At 43.7% G+C, this 20,609-nt stretch overlaps 1 protein-coding gene across 1 annotated transcript in view; it reads right to left on the bottom strand.

The window, feature by feature from the left end:
• The window catches only part of SLC2A13 (solute carrier family 2 member 13), a 162,225-nt gene extending 142,912 nt beyond the window's left edge, over nt 1-19,313 (bottom strand). The window contains exon 1 of the mRNA XM_059816927.1: nt 18,764-19,313. Coding sequence (XP_059672910.1) covers nt 18,764-19,313 — 550 coding nt within the window. The remainder of the gene's footprint in view (nt 1-18,763) is intronic.
• Between the last annotated feature and the right edge of the window lie 1,296 nt (nt 19,314-20,609).

Raw genomic sequence — 20,609 nt, 5'->3', positions numbered from 1 at the left:
GCTACCACAAGCAACTAGTGAAAAGTCCTAATTTATTTTGTTTCTGGATTAATTTTGATCAAGCACTATTTGCAAAGATTCTGTGAACTTACAAGCTGCGGAAGATCTTTCACAGTGAAAGAGTGAAGCAACATAGATTTTTATACTACTCAACGCAACCTTTATTTTTACCATATTGCAAAAGCTTCTCACCTCTGAAAATAAGAGTATTTTATTTTTCTTTCACTTGAAAATCATAAATAGAACATAATAGTTTTCTTTATGACAGCTTGTATAAACACATAAGACAAGCATTACTTAATCTACTTTAAAAGTGAAGCTTTTAGTTCCAATAAATAGTAATCGATATAAGCAGTGCTTTGCTGTAGACATTCTTTAGTACATGCAGACTATGCACTATACATGCTGCTGGCTTACACCTGGGAAAAACAGGCAAATGAACTTGGCCAAGTCCTGAGGCAGTCACAGCCAAAGATAAGGAGCTGCTTCCCCAGCCAGTGGCTCCTCCCCTTCCAGCAAGGCAGCAGATCAGGATGCATATCCGCATCTCACCTACTCTGTTTCCCATTCAAGACTTTTGATCTGGTGGCTGACACAGACTTGTGCTAAGGCATGAGATCACAACAAGCACTAACTAAGCGGCTGAGGAGTGGCCATCCAGCTCTTTCTGCTGACTCAGCCAAGCAGACAGCAATGTCCAGCAGGGAAGTATGGTTTTATAACGGCCCAGAAAGATTTGGCAGGACGCATCTGCATAACCATTCATATATGCCAGAATGCCAGCATTATGAACACCGTGCAAGCTTTGCATGGTTAAAAAACCAAAAAACAATCCCACACCAAAAACCCCAGAACAGTTGAATGCTTCAATGATTAGCTAAGATTTTCTATACAGATAAATCTTATTTTCAGAAGACGAGGGTAATGATTTGAAAGCTACAGATAAAATGAATACTCCTTTCCAACTTTGCACTTTTGTTTATAAACCATTTTTTTTCTTTCCTAGTTCTACTACAGTGATGCTTTACCCAACTTAGAATTATTGTACGAGAAGTGATATCTAAACAAACACGAACAAGCTTTAGAAGCTGAACTACAGCTCAGCTAAAAGCATGCCTTCAACTTATACCTGAAAGCCCTCTTCAACTAAGAAGTAACTTGGTTTTAACAGTGCCTCATTCTACAAGTGCAGTTATTAAAAGTTAAACCAGTTAACTTTTCTGTAAACTGCTTTAGGTTTCACTGAGTTAACCAAAAGTCCAGCAACTGACTCCAAACATGCAGCTTAAGATGAAGACGAGCAGAAGAATGCATTTTCTTACCTACCACTTGCCATTAATTAAAAAACTAATCTAGAAAGACTGATCGCATTGCAAACTCAGTATTTTAGACAAAAACTGTGCAGTAACATTGAATGTGTTCATTCGTTGTTCTGGAAAGCCATTCATAAAAATATTGTCTGTCTAGTTTACATTCCCAGTAATTTTGTGCTTGCAATGGGTAAATACATTGCAACCATCAACACAGAAAACTATATTTTGATATGAATTACTACATTTAGTTACCCACTTGTACAAGAAACAGCATGATTTGTAGGAAGACAGGTACCAGTTATATGGCTTTATAACTATTGCTCTAAAAAATAAACAAAAGCCCTGTAAGCCTTTTACAGCCTAAGGCCTGATTTTAAAAAATAAGTTTCAATTATATCATTATAATGCAAGTAGCACTCATGATGGTAATGTAGTATAACTATCATTATAATAATAAGTGCTGCACATTTCTGTGCTTTATGAGAAGCAGCTCAGCTTAGATGTTTAGCTTCCATGCAACTTCTCCCCATGCTCCGGAGTTTTCCCACTACCATTTCAATAACAGCTGCTTGGTGCAACTGTAATAGGAGAACATGCTCTGGAGGAATCCCAGGTAAGGATCTCTCAGGTAAAGCGGTTAAGTCTCTGAAAGGGTTTTGACTATTAGGACAAGGATCTTGCACTAGACTGTCCTTAGTAGAGGGACAAAGCAGTGCTGAACTTCCTCAGGCCATGTAGGTTTACTCTTAGAAATGACTTGCGATAGTCTAGATCAGCAGCCGTAACTGCAGGATTCACTGTGTAATACTCAAGCTGTCAAGGGATACAAGGGTGCTTTAACCTCTTTTGTTGTGTATTTACTTCCATCAGTTGCTTATACTGACAAAAAGGAGATGTTACAAGTGAAGAATGAGGCTGCTGCATTTGAGGGAAAAAAAACAAGAGAGTAGCTGTCAAGGCTAAAGGTGAAAAGGAACAGATCAACTCCGCATTACCAACATCAAAGGGACAAAAAGCTGAGGGAAGTCTCAGCTAACCAGGAGTGGGTGGATGCTGCAGGTGGGAAGAAACTACTGCTAAATTTTATCAGGGAAACGGACTGCCAAAGAGCTTCCTAAAAATAAGGCTGCCAAGTCTCAAGGCGTCAGGGAAGAAACTGGTAGAGGACAGAAGATCCCAGGAAAACCTGGGAAATGCTGCTCTCATGGCTTTCAGCTTTTGACAACTTGCAGTCCCCCAGATGCATTGTAACGGACAGCTGTCTTCCAAACAGCAGATGTAATTCTGCTAACAGGGTTGCTTTACTCCAACTTTTACTTTGCAGACCTCCTTACTAATAATAGTGCTCAGAACCAATGGATGTGAGAACCACAGATCACAGGAGCACAGCTCCTGAGGTCCCCCCGTAGAGCAGCTCTTTCCTGCCCTGTTTTCGTTCTCCGGGCATGTTAGCAGGAACAGGAAGAGCTGCAGCTCAGCCTGCAGTGAAAGCTGGGCAAACATTGTGACGTTCTCAGTAAATCTCATTAACCGATACAAGACCTTGGTAACTCTAGACAACCTAAAGATTAAAAGGAAATAAAGATGGGTATCTAAAATGCCCTTCTGTAACTCAGAGCACTGCACTGATTCTTTCATCTGGCAGTCTGCTGCGTTGCCCCTACCCAATGAGAGAATAGTGAAAACAAGCAATTTTAAGAAGAATTAGGAGCTGGCATTTAAAATGGTGTATCCGACAGTCCCATTCTAAGTAACATAGATGCAGCAAATAACCTTGTTAAGATAAAATCTGCTTTTCCTGTGACTCGCCCTGTGCAAGTTGCAATAAATCACTCTAAGTCATAAGATGACTAACCGGACAATGAAATATTGTGCTGTTTCAGTTTGCTGCCCCCCAGCTTCTAGGTACCCCAGCTTTTTTGTACGCAGAGGCACAGCTCCTACGGAGAGCCTCCTGTTAATTTTATTTAACTTCTTTGTATCTGCTCCCACTAAGAAGCAGATTCCATCCTTAAAACTGAAAGTTTTACCATTAAAAATGAAGCCACGCTCTCTTTTGAAGTGACAAGACACTCTCATGTCGGGTTCAAGTTTTAAGTGAAAAGATTCATGCACAAGCTACTGTCAAGGAAAACAACTAAATGCAGGATCTCTCTAAAATACAAACTTTGCAAATTCTGCACTTACAGCATTACTCTACTTTCACACTGAAAATTCATAATGAATTTTTCATATTTGAAGGTCACTGACAATCCTAACACCAGAGTGGGGAGGGAGCTCTGAATCCTCACAGCACTCTTTCCAAAGAAACCCTACAAAGTAATTACTGGCTCCCATCTTACTTTTCCCCCTATAAGCTGGTCACATTTCACCTGATCTTTTAATTAAGTTTTCATAAAGCAAGATCTAATTGAAACATCAATTACAGTAAAACCTAACTACCTATAATTGAATTTTCATTCAAAAGTAAAAATAATTACTTTTATTTACATTTTAAAAACATCTCTGGTCTACATCCTCTTCCTTATTTCCCAAAACAAAAGGTAGGGACTGCTGACAATACTGCAGGAGGGCAGCATCAGGAGGCAGAATTAATTACGCACTGGAGAAGAATCATTAAACTGAGCACTAACAGAGTAACTGCGAGTAGGAAAGAAACCAGTTGTGATAGCTTCTAATAAAGCACCAGGAACCAGCAGCAAAGCACAACACACACCTCACTGGTGACTGGATCTCTAAATTACTCGCTACCCACTCCTGCCTTCCCAGTCAGTACCATTTATGCCTGTATGCAGTAAGAAAATAATAAAACCATAGTATTTTCCCTATAAAATTTTACAATCCATTGCAAAGCACACATGCTCATGACAGGTTTATATGTAGATGAGGTTGGGAAGAAGCCTCTATTCTAGCAGAATGCTACTCTTCCTGCCACCAAAGATGACCTCCTTAATAGCAGAATCCCCTTCCTTAATACTCATGACCTACCACAGTAATGTAACAGCTAGAAAAACTTCCCACAGACTGTGCTTCCAATGCAGTGTGTGCTTTCAGCAATTCAAATGTCTATTGCTCATTATCATCAGTTGCAGCATGATCCACCTTTCAAATACCATCAAGTTCACATCCACATTAATCTGCTCTCTCTTGAGTTTACATTGCTCTCCTTTCTTAGTTTAAAGGACTTCTTAATTGCTAAGACGTACAGACCCTTTGAGTAGTGTTTCAATATACCATATCAGAAAACTCAAGCTTAGGTATAAATTACCAAAAGCATTTAGTAGCAAAGTCCTTTAATGACTCTTGTGCCAACTGCTTGCAAGGAACAGAAAAGGCTCGTGGGAGTAATTGAAGAATAAGCATATTTAGTGATACAGCATGTCAGATTACATTCTGGAAGTTAAGTCTACATTACTCCACTGAGATACATCTTAAAAATGCTTTATAGAGTTGGGTTGATTTTAGGCATTCTTATTTTTCTGTGCAATGACAAGTATGTGACAATTTGTATATATGTATCTATTAACAAATGATTTGCACTCCCAGTTAAGTAGAATTACCTGAAGTTACAAAGCCAAGTGGGAATTGTAACAGCCATTAATTGTAATTTGTAACAAATAATTTACCAGTATTTCAGTAAGATTTGAACATCAGGCTTCTCCGAGCCCAGTCTTCCCTGACTAGTACCACCAACAGTACTGCCTGTCTAAAGGCCAAACACACAGCAAGGAGGGAAAGAGAAGAGATCTGACTGTAGGAGAAATTATCCAAGAAACTGAAAATCAGACTATGAAGTCCATTCACAGAAATTGTAGTGTTGAACAGGTTATGACTGATAGAATTAAACATTATTATTTGTTTTTAATAAGTCCAAGAATGCCTTTCAAAAATGCAAGCAAACATCAGCCCCACCTTACAGAAGAAAAGTGGAGGCATAAAGTACCACAGTCACTTTAAGATCAAGTGGCCAGGAAGTGACAAATCCAAGAATTACAGACTGGTCTTATGTTTACTGGGCAAAAGACAGTGCATCAGACATTTGGGGTCTCACAATGTGCAAGTCACGCCTTTCAACAGTACAACAGACGTTTTTCTTATTGCAGTATCTAAAGTTAGCAAGCCTTCTTAGTGGCAAAGTAAAACAGCTGTGTGCATTTATTTTACTTTAACATAAGGCTTGTTGTAATACAGCCTTGAGACTATAAAACTGCACAACACAAAAAACTTCATGTTATGGCAAGATGAGTTCAAGGCTGTGTGTCTCTAGCTCTTTGTACCAGCATGAAATAGTATTTTTTTCTTGCTAGTACAAAAACACAACAGTGTCCTTGCTACTATTGCTTCTATGGCACACAAGCAAACTGTATGGGTTCCAGCTCCTAGGAGAGGTAACCCAAGCTGGTATTTGCATTGGCAAAATTTACCGTGACTTAGAAAACCAATAGCTACAGATCCTGTAACAGGTCAAATTTGCAGAGTACAGAACACACAGTGCAATTGTGAAAGTGAAATGCAGCAGACCAGACACTTCTCGGTCTATTATTGCTTCAGGGATGTATATATTTTAGTGACATGACAAAGAGAAATCCAAACCAAAGAACAGATAGAGCAACTGTGAAAAGGAGACACAGCAGACCAAACACTTCTCAAACTATTATTGCTTCAGGGACACTTGTATTTTTGTGCTGATAATGTACAACAAACAGAAATCCAAACCAAAGAGAGCAATACATTGCTTCTGGATGATTCAGCTACATTGGGAACATATTTGTACAAGACTGAGAAGTTTGCACACAGGCATTTTTATGTTTTACTACAACTAACTGAATCATTTGCTTTAAGCAAGAAACAGAGCATTGCTGTAAGCAAAACATCACAGAAGATGAATATAAGCATTTGCGAAGAAATATGATGTGCTTTGTCTTCAAATATCAGCTTAGAAGTCTTAAACTTCTCCAACAAATCTGCCTAAAGTTGTATTTTTCAGTTGTAGCTCAGTGTGACATCCGTATTTACCTTACAGACTTAATTTTATATGAACCTACAATCACCTGATGAACAGATTCTCCCATAAAGTACTGTACTAATTAGTTGTTTATCAAGACCATGAGGTAAAGAAATTAATGTTGCTGTAATGCCAGTGGAATCACACTGGCTTAAAAGCAGTGAAAGAGTGCCGAGTCAGGCCTCCTGAAGTTCTCTCTCTTGCTCATTGCCTGCCACAGCACAGATGAAAACTAATTACGCTGTGCATGTGTTAGATCATGCAAGTCCACATCATCTAAGCCAAGAAACATACATCCCTACTTGATAAAAATTTAACAAAGAAGAAAGAACTGAGCCAAGAACTATATAGTCCCACTTGATAAAAAAAAATTAAAGAGGCAGAAAGAACGGCTCCATACCCCAAAGCAGTTCTTCGTACCTCCTCCTGTCCTCCAGACCACAGGTGGGGAATCCATTCTCAACACACTAATCCTGAAAATCTGCAACTGGTTTATGGTATCGTCTTGCATAGCCACCTTCAATCACATTTTTTCTCACCACAAAAATACAAACAACTCCTAATTAAAATATCCACTAATACAGTTTTCTTTCACTACTCAATTCTTCCTGACCAGGCACACACACAGAGTTCTCCAAATGTCTGGATTCCTACTTCCCAACATGACTGTCTAGGAGGCCTGGACCAGACATTCCTTCTCACCAATGTGGGCCAAGAAAGACAAGTGTGGCAGATGAGTTATTGAGGTTCAAGTAGCATTACTTCAGCACTCACACTTCCAGTTCCCCCTTCTTTGCACCAGTGCAAGGAGCGTGGTTTCCCTATATCCCAGTCCAAATGAAGCTCCCTCAGAGGGGAAACTTGGGGATAAGAAGCCATTACAGCTAGACAAATTGAAAAGCTGAATAGTTTGACTGTAACAAAGTGGTCCATAAGAAGTCCCCATCACACCTAGCATGCACAGTTTCACTTCATGTACCCTGGAAAGAGCCTCTAGGAAGAAAAGCAGAATTAATACAAAAGCTTGAGACAGCAGGCTAACAGGCAAGCCAGGCTTGCCCTCATCCAACCGGCACACAACCATAGGGATTTATGCCTCAGCAACCCATCTAAAACAGTCACACGCACAAATCCATACTCATGGATGAAGACACAAGGGAGCGTATGACCATGAGCAGCGGCTCTATTAAGCCAGCCGGAAACAAGTTAAGAGTCTAGGTAGGGAAAACCAGAAAATGCATACACAGTCCCTTAGAAGTTTCACCATTACAGGGTGAATTACTGAGAATTAACTTCTGACTAGACTAAACATAAATATTCTAAACAGGTGGCTCAGATCTTGCTAAAGATACAATCAGTATTAGAGAGGAGACAGGCCTGCTGGTCTTGAGCTGTGAGTAAAAACCTTCTCTGCACTACTGCGTTTGTAAGGTCAGAGCACTGTTTCCTTCTGTGCAAAGGAGCGCTCCTCATCTAAGAGGATAATGATTAATCGCCCAGATAAGACTTGGGTGTCAGGCAAAGCAATTAGCTTTGAATCAGGGAGAGGCCCTGCAGACTGATACAACAGACAGCTTTTGACTCCAGGGAAGGAAGATTCAGAAATACATGGGGATAGGCAGAATCAAAGCCAAAACACAAGCTGCATCTTTAAAGTCACCATCAGCAGACAGAAAAAAAAGCAAAACAACAATCACAACAGAGCTTGACACAAAAAGTATGCCTTGAAACTACAGCAGAAAAGCACACACACCGTTGAACATGATAATATTTTGTTTACCCTAGCTAGTAAAACTACAGACTGGGGTCAGGAGAGGAGGGAAGCCCTAAACCTGCAGCACAGTAAGACACACAGAGGTAATCACATAGACCATACAGGTGTAGACAACTATTGTGCTCTGTCCCAAAGTTACACTTTAAGATAAATAGTACCTTCTCATCCAAGCTTTCAAAGAATTTAGTAAAGTACATTCCCACTCACTAAAAGAGAAGTTGACATTATTTGTGTAATGCTCTACTCAATGCATGCCCAGATTTCTGCTATATGCACCAATGATTTTTTCCAGGAACATGCCAGTCAATCATTACAAGAGAAAGGATCTACATTCTGTGCCTTATCTCTCCTCCTACCCAAGAACTACATACAGCAGAAAACCAGACCCCAGTATTCAGCTCAAAATATTACTACAGTGATTGAATTCTTGGGCTAAAACATCGTGAATGACTATGTACAACATTTCATCTTTTCCACCCCTTTCTTCAAGATCCTGAAGTTCTCCGGGTGGCTCTGGCTTTCCATTCATACCAAGCTGCTCCAATGTGAATTGGACTGGTGAGGTCAGCAGTGCCTATGATTAATGCAGGAGCAGGGAGTCTAGGAGGCAAAAGAGTTAGCTGCTGAACTCCATAATGAATAAAACCAGGCTTACCTTTTCCCCTCAGGCAGATTCCCCATTCCTATGCTGACATAGCTACTACTGACCTCAACAGTCCAATAATCAAGGACCTGTGAACAAACAAAAAAGGTCACTTACATGTAAACATTTGCTGAAGTGCATGCTTAAAGAACACACAGCTTTGGTCTTAACCAGTACTTCCTCCATGCTCACTGTGCTCTAGTTCATCTATTACCACGTTGCCTTTCTCAGATGTTAGTCTCCTCAGGATCCATCATAGCTCCAACCAACAACCCTAAAAAAATTAACTAACCAAATCAAGAGAGCAAGTACGTAGTGGCAAGTCCCTTCAATTTTATCTCCTTAACCTCACAGATTAAACGAAACTTCCTAGGTGGGCAGCTACAACCAGAAAATTAAGTTCAAAGTAACACTTAGGCAGAGTAAGTCCTAATATAGCTAGGAAAAACAAATATAGCACATTGACCTGAACCTTAACCACACAAAAAAATACTATAAGAAGCAGAGTGTTTCTCCTACTATTTCATGTTGGATAAGCAGATTCCAAAGAAGTACTAGCTCTCACGCGAGGCATCTGACTTTGGGATCCTGATATACGATCCTCCATCAACTATACTAGAACTTAGGCTCTCAACTCTCCCTGTTCCCAACTGCACTCCAGTTAGATGTTCAAACAAGCAGCAAAAATATTCCCTGCCTCAAACACCCCATGTAGGGTCAGTGCGTCAGTTATTTTTCTAGATTTCTGAAGTTGCTCCAGCCTCGTTGTCATAGCTTTCATCAATACATTTAGTTATCTACCACTTTTCCTGTAAAAAGCTCAGGAATAAGTAATTTATTAAGTATATTTATTCAATACACAGCTTTTACTTCCAACTTTCTCAAGGCGCCTTTAAGATAGTAGCTTTATTTTCCTTCCATAATTCCCTGATCATTTTTGCTGTTGAATGGCAGAATGTGAAACCTATGCTACAACTGCCAGTTCAGCAGCACAAGAGAAAACTGCAACATGCTCAGAAGGTAGCTGTCTTCAGCATCAGGATCATCTAACTCTTTCTTCAGAAATTACTGAATCCTGACTGCCTATCCATTTCTGAATGTGCAGCTGAAGAGACAGTAAACCAACAACTGTATTTTCTCCAGGTTCAGTACTGCCGGTTCCTCCAGGATTAGAGCTGTAAAAATGTAACAGGCGATACTGTTTGAATCTTTCATAATATTGATTTAAAAACCCACAGAATCACAGATAACTACCAAGTATTGTAGTACTATGACATGCTTTGGACAAGAATCAATGGTAATTTAGGGGAGAAAAAACAGAGGGATGGGAACATGAGCTCCCTGTTTCCACCAGCTGGTCCGGTCTGTCTGAACAGCATCGCAGGGCATGGGAAGATGGCACTAGTGCTTCTTCTCCCTTCCTGCTCCTCTGGGCACAGCAGCTCCACTCTGGTACTGCATTAGGGAAAGGTGTAGCTCTGCTCTTCTCTCGCCCTTGGAAGTGGGACAAATACCACAGCAGGACCTGGCTGAACTGCAGAAGGCAGTTCAGAGCAGGGCACGAATCAAGATTACTACTATCGTTTTCAAATACTACCAATACCTAACTTTATTTTTTCTATTTGATTATAATAAATGTGATTGATGATAGGCTATGAATGACGGCACTGCTGATAGTAATGTATCAGCCATAACAACATGAAGTCATTTAATGACACTTATTTAAGGTCACCTTCATGTTTTTATGACTGTGTTAGCGTGAAGAAAAGAAGACAGTCAGACAGGAACTGCCAACAGGTTGGGAAAAAAACCCCACCCAACCTCAAAATCCTACATCCACCTATTCATTAGGGGTGCAATCAGTTCAAGATGGATTTAAATTTCAAATTGTTGGTGCCTTCAAGTAGGCCTAATTCAAAGGTCTTATCTGGTGAACCAAGAGCAGGAGTGCTAAAACTACAAAAATATACCTGGTAAACTATCAGAAGTTACTAAGCAAGGTAGATTGTTTAAGGCTTTGTAGGGTTTCTGTGCTGTTCTGGAACAGAACAAGCATTTGAGAGGAGGAACAGGAAAGAATTTCTTGTGAGCAATTTAAGATCTTCTTCCATTGGCACATGCCAGTGATCACTTCAGTAGATGTTTCTCTCAGAGCAGCACCCACTGGAATACATTTCCAATTTACAAGACCACATGCCCCACAGCATGGGCAATACAACGTGTGTAACACCAGGCAGGCTCTTCTCCTCTTTCCAACTTGGAATGCATTCCCCCGGGTTTCAAGAATACGACAGGAAAGTAGAAAAGCTGTGGCTAAACACAAAGACATCCCTAATATTTCCTTCCAGCTGCTGGAAAATAATCTTCTTTTCCCAAAGTGATTATGTCCATAGGCACATTAAAACCTTAGTTACTGGTTTTGCTTCCCTGAAAACTTGCAAGAGAAGCAACAGTGGAGAAAATCATGCACATGAGGCTCGGGACCAAAAGAAAAGCAAACAGAAGGGCTGTTACTCCTTGTTTCTGTCCAAGACAGAAAAGGTTAGCCTGCAGAAACTCCCACTTCTGGGAAAAGGCTGGAAAACTCTTGCTTAGGGCTCCCACTTATGGTGTACGTTTCTAAAGCTATTTAATTTTGTCTGGACTATGAAAATATGGGCAATTGCCAGGTGAATCTAATTTTGGATACACATATTTGTTTACACAGCAGGTCCTCCACCATTTCTGGTTTTGTGTCTATTGTATGGAGATCGACAATCATTTCATTACTGCCTCAGAGACAACTGAGCACACAGCTGTATGTGCTTGGCTGGCTGTTGACTAAATTAGAGAGCTCCTGTATGCTACCAGTTGGAATGAGACCTGTGAAAACGCAGACCTTCCCAAAAACACAGTGTTGAAAAGAGACCAGAAAGTTCTAGATTTGCGGCCTGAAGCAACTGCCTTCCAGGGAAACCCCACTTCTCCCTTAAGACCGTTCAGCCTTGCAGAGTGCCTGTCAGCCTGTGTGCTAAAAGCATCAAGTATCACCGGGGTTTTCCACACTGCCTGGAAGATTTTTTTTTGCCTTGAAATTGCCTCATCACTCAGGAGCAGAACGCAATCGTTGATGCAAACTGTTCACTAGCAAAGGATGAGCCCCCCAAGGTTGATGCCAGGTGCTTCTGGAAAACATCAGCTCTAATGAGAACCAAGAAGCCTTTCAGATTAGCCACAGAGGGCAAACATCCTCCAGACAGCTGCTCCCTTGCTGAATTATACTGGGAAAATCCGGGAGGGGGGGAAGAAAAGTTCAAATAGAGAAGCTGGTGTGACAGCTCCTGAATATACGCAACTGGAAGACCCATCTCTAGGGGAGGGGGGAGAAGACCCCTGAGAGACAACTAAAGGACAAGCCCAAGGTAAAACATTGCATGTGTCAATAAACATACATTTTTTTCTTTCTTTTTTTTTTTTTTAAATCCACACAACTGCTTCAGTGTCTGAGCCCACTAAGGCAACAGCCACAGAGAGAGATGGCTGAACTCCCAGGACAGTCAACCCAGGAGCAATCCCTAGGGCACACATGGGACTCAAACAAGGATCTGCTGCTTGAAGGGGAGGAACATGAGAAGGAAGTCTGTCCCAAATTGCAGAAGAGGCAGACACCTTTGCTATTTAGCCAAATAAGAGACCGAACCAAGCGGGAGGCAGGAACACATTTGCTGACACCACAGCTAAAAGCATGCCGTGGCCTATCCACAGCAGCCAGACGTGTGGGGGGCTCCAAGGTCATGGTGTGACGTTTCATCCGCACAGGCAGCACGTCAGTAAGGGACTTGTGAAGGAAGAAGGGACAGAAACTAAGTTGCTAAGAAACGCAACTTCAGTGACTGGGTATATAAACAGTCAAAATGAGAAACCACCTACAAAAAATTCACCTTCAGAACAGGCATTTGCTTTGAATAAATCCTTAATAAAAGCACAGCAGAAGGCAGTAGCTAGCACTTCGAATGTGCTGCCTGGACTGTCCTCAGATGTCCTGCCTTGTGCCTCTGCTGATGCGACTGGTAATAAGCTTCAGCCAGACAAGTCATTCATATGCGAGAGTTCCAGCTGAATGATTTGCTATCTTTAACATCACGGTAAGTGGATGCCACTGGTCTCTTGTTCCTATAGCAAACAAAGCATTTTGAAAATAAGCCCACCTATGGTGCCCACATGAATTTTTCAAGATAGGTAAGGAAACACTTGTGTTTGAGACTGCAAGCTTCCTTCAAGTTGCCTTTTTATAAGGAGTAAGAGGATCATAAAAGTTTCAATTTTACGTCACATATTAATTGGATGCATTGTATTTTTTTCCAAAATGAACAAAAATACTTAAAATACAATAGGAATTCTGTTTTGATAGAACAGTCTGTCCAAGTACAGGGAAAACTATTTCACAAGATTCCCGTGTTTTAGAGACAGAAAAATCAATTTCAAGGTTTATGAACTATGGGAATTTTAAAGTTAAACAAAAACAACAGCAAAAAGCCCAAAACAAAGGTAAAGGAAAAAATAAAAAAAAAAAAAGGAAACACCACTCTTATGACTTTAAACAGTTTCCAGAAGAATCAAAAGTCAAAAAATTCTCTTAGCTATAACTCCCTGTGCTTAATACTTTACTCTGAAATGGTCACTAAATATTTGCCAAAGGTAGCAATATTTATGTATAAATTGCTGATCTTTTTGTATTACACCAAACAATAACAGAGTCAGTGCTTGTTAACATGACAGTGAACTGAGCATAGCACTGTGTATCCTGTCCAATGCACACAAAATTAGAGGCCTTTAAAAGAGAGTGTTTCATCTTAATTTACTCCTGGTACCCTGCAAGACCAAAGCTTCAGTCAGAAGCTAGTGCATCCTCCCAGATGCTTTTGCACAAGAACAGATTAAGCTCTTAAGATGCAGAGATCCAACCCTGACCATACACAGTAATGTCAGTAGCTATAGATTCTAGAAACCTGGGTAAGCATCTCTGGTCATTGGCAGTACAAGAGTCGATTCCAACAATGCAGCTACCTATATGTCTCTCCATTCCCCTCTGTCCCTATTGCAAGCTTATACCAACACACCACTGTCTCTGGAGGGAAAAATAGCCTATAAATCTCTGGATTGAAAATTACAAGGATCTGCCAGAAGCAGCACAGCAAATTTGGGGGCTGAGCGTGACCTTCCCCTCCAAAATGTACTAAGGTATAAACTCCTTCAAAAAAATCTGGTGGACACTCACTTATAAAAAACAGACTGAAGCTTAGCTTCCCATGGGGAGGGGGGGGGGGGGGGTGGGGGTGGGGAGGAGATTAATCTGTTACTTTTTCCAAGATAAAAATACATAGCACCTGAAAAAGCTCAGTAGTACACTAAAAAAAAAAAAAAAAACCTCATCTTTAATAGGCAACAGGTCATACTGGTTATTTTCCAGTATTTTCACAGCATACATGGTAGTCCAGCTGATACGGCGGACCTTTACTTAACCACTGTAAAGATACTGCAGAGCTGGTACTACACGATGCAAGTCTTTTGGTTAAATTTGTTTATTTTTGTTATTTGCTACTGGACCTTACCATCAGTAGAAGCCAGTCCCACCAGGGGAGCCCTGAACCATATGCCAGCACTTTTTACTCCTGCCTAATTCCATGTACAATCTTGTTTCCTCTGCTCAGAAGATGACCTACATATGCAGTGCAAAGATGCTACCAGGAACACTACATATGTCACATTCAAATACAGCCTTTAAAAAAAAACAATACTACAGACATTTTTAGTACAAAGCAAGCACCGAACAGTAAGCTCACATTGTAAAGATATGTCACATACCAGCAAAGACAGGGGTCAGAGAGGAGACATGGCACCTAACCAGTCAGGTCTCCATTGCATTCCAGACCTAATGACAGAGTGCATGCACACACAGTAGTCCTAAGAAGTAACTGCTTTCACAAGGGCTTGGGTAGTGTGTGCATTAAGTAACGCCTAAGCCGCACACTGAATAAGAAAACAAAACACTGAAGAGCTAATCATTAATTGAGCACCATCTATTCTGCATGCTGAACAAGACAGGAGAATCTAATCATCCAGCTAATGATTTTACATTAAGATAGAGATCAACTCTGCACGAGCGAGCTTAATTCTGTCACTTCCTGAACTCTGCGTAGCTCAAACAGCTTTCCTTCCACAGTTGGTACATAAATGTTCTTGAAAAACTGATCTGAACAGCACACTACCTGAAACACCATGCCAAACACTCACGCACATCAGCTGCAGACTTAACACCTTCAGCATCCTCAGATGACAGAAAGATAAACTGCTCCCATTGCTGACTGGCGAGCCACTGAAACACATCTGGCCAATGGGTTCAGACAGCAAAGTGATTGTAAAATTAGAACATTGGACTCATTACAGTCTAAGAAAGAAGTGACTTTGCAAACATAGCTATTTATTATTATCCTTTCTAGTCTCTATTACGTTTAGTCTCAGTGCTTACTCTGCTCACATTCCACCTCCCTTCTCAAGGCAGCAGTTTTTCAGTAGAATTAGCTCTTGTCTACAGCCATGCCTAGCTCTAACCTTTGGTGTTTAAGTTCTGGCTTGTCCTCAGACTTTGGTAGGACAGACCAAAGATGAGCCGAACGAAGAACCTGGCTTTGCTGCCAAGCATGCAAACTACAGCAGCCAACACAAGGCAAACCTATGTTGACCCTCAATCCCGTACCAAGTGTGGTTAGTCACCCTTCAGCAACAGGCTAAGGCCTTTAGCATTATCAGATGCAAAAGGTCCAAATACGCTTTGTACCAGTGACATTTTCCCTAGCTAAGCTCATACAAAGCGCTACCGATCCAATTTCCTAAATGTTTGAATTTTGCCTACATTTGCTGTAATGAATATCCATCCAAATGTTACATTCCTGACACCAAGCTCAGCCAAATTCCTAAAGAGTCAGGGACACCAGAGCTGCTCAGGAAGGAGCGGGCATGGGGGAGGGAATGATGACCATAACCTTATTCTTAAACCATTTTGCTTGAAGTTGTCATGAACTATGTATCTAGAAATTCAGACCTGAAAAGATCTAAGCATATTCTAAACTCATCCTGAATGTGGTTTCCCTTTTTTTGCATTCCCCATATTTTGTATTTACACTGGGGGGATGGAGGGGAAGGGGAACATAACTGTTTCCAACCATAAAAATCTATTCAACATTTGCAATAAAAGAGGACTTTGGCTTGTCCTTGAGAGAAGGTCTTTATTTTCCAGAAACATCTCCTTCTGTAATTGCTGGGGAGAAAACAAGAGTTTTTCTATTTCAAAACAGCTCTACAGAAAACTGTAAGAAACAGACAAGACAGACAAGTGAGAGGTGTTCCTCATTTCGGCATATATCCTGTGTTTTTCATCCTTCAAAGTTTAACTGTAGCCCTTTATAAATCACAGTCATGAGAAAAATGGCCGTTTTCTCACAAGAACACAATTAACACAGATCCTCCCTGTACCAGGGAGGGCGGAATGAAGACCCATAGGTAACCATCACTGCATCTGCTTTTACAGCACCACAGTACTGCCCGTAACACAGTAATTCATTTATTAAATGCAAGCAAACACATATTTCTGGAGTAGATCTCTTGGTGTGCAATTGGCAGAGAGCTACAGGAAAGAGTCCTCAAAAATGTATAAAATTATACATAGTTAAGGAGTTTTTACTGATTTGCAGGTAGGAAAGCATTTCATAACATCGCACCCTTATATTTCAGCAGTTCGCACTGTCACTGAAGTGTCACATTACTGAGTTAGGAAGTTCTTGCTCACTGCAGGCAGTAAAATGATAGTCAGAGGGCTCCAAGAGAAGAAAGGGAAGAAACTGGTTAAAAGTTCCACCAATTTCTAATGCCTTCATGAAATTATCCAGGCTCCCTCTGGTGGGGGATTTAATGTAGAGATTGTTGCAGTTCGCTGTCTGAGAACAGTTTTGAACAACAACATTTTTTTCTTTTGTAAAATAAACCTCATTAGGATTGGACTCTGTGATTCTTGGAGTCTCTTGTGATGGTTCAGTCACAGCAATTTAAGGTAATGCTTTGTTTCTGGCCATAAGCTCCATCACATAAACAAGAGCAACCTTTGATAAAAAGGAGACAATACCATATTTTTTAAATATCAGTTAGTGTCTTTGTGCTCCAAAATACTCAGAACATTTCTCAGTCCTTAATTTAGCTCTCCAGAACTCCACCAGAACCACTATCTCTTTCCCCAATGTGGAAAGAGGCCAAAGAGAGATCTCCCTCCCCAGACCACACAAGTGATCTATGGCTGTACGAAAGAACAACCCCTAGCTCCCAAATTCCATTTCTGTGTTTTATATATTAATTATATAAAGCCCCAAGTCTCATATCCCTCTGACAATACCAATGTAATTTATATGCACCACTGTAAGACAATTCAAACATGCCTAGGTCTCTCTCCACAAGACACACATACACAACAGTCAAGAAAACCATCCATCCCTTTCCTCTCTTTTCCCCCTGAAGTTGTCAACATAACCAGTTACAGTCAACAAAGAACCTGAGAAGCTTCAGAAACACAAAAATATGTCAAGTTTGATATTTTTAGTATCTACCACTAAACATAGGTACTACATATTGCCATGAAAATACCTGTTCTGCCACCTCACAGTCAAATTTAGTTTTCTTGTCTCCTGAACATTATAACAAACGTTATCAACATCCTGCAGTCTGAAGTCTTGATTAAAAAAAAATGCAGGGGGGTAGCATTTAAAAAATAAAAAACAACCACCCAACTCGGGGTGACTCACTTTTTTCCTTAGTAAGACCGTGAATTGCATCACAGCAAGTGTGTCTCTATCAAGCCAGAAAATTCAAAAAATTATTCAATGGCTAAGAAACAGAACTTCGCTATGTAGAGGAAGACAAGTCTAATTCTCAATTTGCCCTCATGCTTTTAGATAGGGAGGGTTGCAAGATCACAGTAAGAAAGATTTACTTCTCTCTTTTTTCTTTTTTTTTTTTATACACACTATAGTACAAGGACTCAATAACCTCATACAGCCCATCTTGGATGATGAATATCATTCAAATTACTGCCTGACAGGATGGCAGCTGAAGGGCAACCAAAATTCTGGGGATATTTAGGATATAGTTGGCACAGAAACCAGTCTCAAAGGTTAGAGAAATCAGTCCTCATCACTTCAAGTTCTTTGGGACAACTATGAAGTTTTATCAGAGCCTACTGCTTGCAAGTTATGCAACGTGTATAGGAACGTGTATATTGCTGCCTAAGAGCAGCAATTCACGTTCAGTTCTGCAGAATGTTATTAATGAAAGCCAAAGCCTTCCAAAGCAAGTGTCATCTCATTTGACCAGAGAGATTACTACCGTATTTTGTCCCAAAAGCATTCCTTTAGTGCCCAATGAAAAGCAAAGCTGTGCGGGGAATCAGAAGAGAGGTATTTACGGTTCAGAAAGAGGCATGACCTCCTCCTCACTCCCGACTGCCCAGAAACGCCTCAAACGCAAAGCGTACGGTGCGAGCTGTTGACACTGCTAGACCACCCTAAAGATGAATTTGCAGAAAGGATGCGAGACCATTCTGCTCGTACTGAAACCAGACAACTCTCCCCGAAAACGGGCTAGGGCTACACCACCTGCAAGTAAAAACACACAAAGGGCGAGCACACACACTCTCCCTTTCCACACCCCGCCGCGATGGCCAGCAGACCCCTCTCCCGACCTCCGCTCAGTTATGCATTTCCCTCGCCAGCAGCCGAGCGCTTCAAACCCCAGGGGCCAATGTTCGCCTTTTGTTTGCGGGCTGCCTTACATAAACGGGCCGTGGACGCGCGGGGACGGGCGGATTTTAGGAGCGGTTAAACCTGCCTCCCGGGGGAGCTTTTCCCCCGCGGGGGCAAGAGCTGGGGTCCCCCCGGGGAGCGGGGCGGGGGGGGGGCGGGCTGCAGCAGCCGGGAGGGAGCCCGGCGGGGCGGCGCGGCACTCACCGATGCCCAGCCCCACCACCACGCGTCCCCCCAGCAGGGTCTCCTTGTCGCGGGCGGCGGCCAGCACGCCGGCCCCCGCCGTGAAGAGGCCGCTGGCCAGCAGGATGCAGGGCCGCCGGCCGCACAGCCCGTTGAGGACGCCGCCGGCCAGGGCGGAGAGGGCGGCGGCGCCCACCGTGCCGGAGACGAGCAGCTCCTGCCAGAGGGCGTCCAGGTTGAGCTCCCTCTTGAGGAGGAGCAGGGCCCCCGACACCACGCCGGTGTCGTAGCCGAAGAGGAAGCCCCCCAGGGCGGAGAAGACCGACACCACGTAGACGAAGCCGGGGGTCTCGTCCTGCTGGAACTGCCGCCGCGCCGCCCGCTCCAGCTCGCCGCCCGACGCCGCGCTGTTGAGGCTGGAGCACGACTCGGCGGCGATGAGGCTCCGCTCGCCCGCCGCCGCCGCGCCCGAGCCGGCGGACCCGTCCGCCTGCCGCCGCCGCTTCTCGCCCATCAGGTTGCTCAGGCTCCGCAGCGTGTACTCCACATTGTCGCTGGCCTTGCGGGACATGGGACGGCCGCGGCGGCTCCTGCCCCGGCCGGGGAAGGGCAGGGGGCTGAGGCGGGCGGCTGCCGGGCGACTCCGGCTGCGGCGGCGGGGCTGCTGCTGCTGCTGCGGCTGGCGCCGCCTGTCCTCGCCCCGCCCGCCCCTCTCGGGCCGCGCTCAGCCGGGTCGCATAGTGCCCCCCGCCGCCGGACAGACTTGAGGGGAAGTTGCCCGCCGCGGCCGCCGCTCCCAGCGCCCAGGCGGAGCTGGAGGCGGAGGCGGGCGGGGACAGCGGCGAGCGCGGCCCGGCGGGCGCCAGGGGGCGGGCCCGGGCGGGCCGTCCCCCCCCCCCCCCCGGCTCCGCCGTGGCGCGCACTACTGCGCAGGCGCAGCACGCGGCGCCTGCGCAATAAGCATCGCGACGCTGCCGACCCCGCCTGTTCCCGCTTGGGAGCGGTGCTGGCAAGCTGGGGTGCTGGCGGGCCGCGCTTAGAGACGCGAGGAGAAGGAAGGAAGGAAGGAAGGAATGAAGCCTTGGGCGGGCGCCGCGCAGGCCCGGGGGGCAGCTCCCCCAGCCCGCTGCGGTGGTGGAGCTGGGGCGGAGGATGTTCCTGCTGGGCAGCCCCCGCCCGTGCGGGGTGGAAGGGGCTGCCCGCCCCTCCCGCCTTGGGCGGACGGCTCGCCCGCCTCCCTGCGCGGCTCACCGCTCTGCCGGGGGCGCGTCGTCCAAGCGGCTGTCGTTCGTAAAAATTTAGTAACGGGATCACTTGAAGAAAGACGGCGTTTAAAGTTCGCGTTTGTAATCTTCTAAAGCGCTGGGTGAGAAAAAAGGGAAATTTTCGACCAGTTGTTCAGAGAGGGAGTGGTTTGTTACCGTACGGAAGAAGAGTTCGGAGCTTGTTCTTGTGTTTATGCTTGAAGTAGAGCGTAGCGTTTTGATGGTTCCACCTTTAAGCAGGGTGAAGACGGAGGCCCGGTCCGGGCACAGCCCGGGGAATCCTCTCAGGGGTTGGCGGGAGAGCGGCGCCTCCTGGTGGCGAGAGCGCGCCAGGGAAGTGCCCGTTTCCTCGGGAAGTGGGGGGAGCCCGTGCCGGGCAGCGCGCACGGAAGGCCCCAGGTGCGGTGCAAGTATTGTGGAAAAAAGAAGTCACACCAGTATATTATCACTTGTGCCTCACTCCTAAGGCCTCATCTAATGGCACATACTAAAATTTTCCTACTGCCTTGACCGTCTTCTGTAAAAGTCCTCATAATGAGGCCAGCCCGTAGATGGAGGATTTGGGTAATTAATTGGTTCAGTTATTCTCAGCCCACACCTTG

This window comes from Gavia stellata, chromosome 4 (assembly GCF_030936135.1).
Source record: "Gavia stellata isolate bGavSte3 chromosome 4, bGavSte3.hap2, whole genome shotgun sequence".
NCBI classification, from domain to species: domain Eukaryota; kingdom Metazoa; phylum Chordata; class Aves; order Gaviiformes; family Gaviidae; genus Gavia; species Gavia stellata.
The sequence above is the reverse complement of the archived record's forward strand: the minus strand, read 5'-3'. Positions and strand labels throughout refer to the sequence as shown.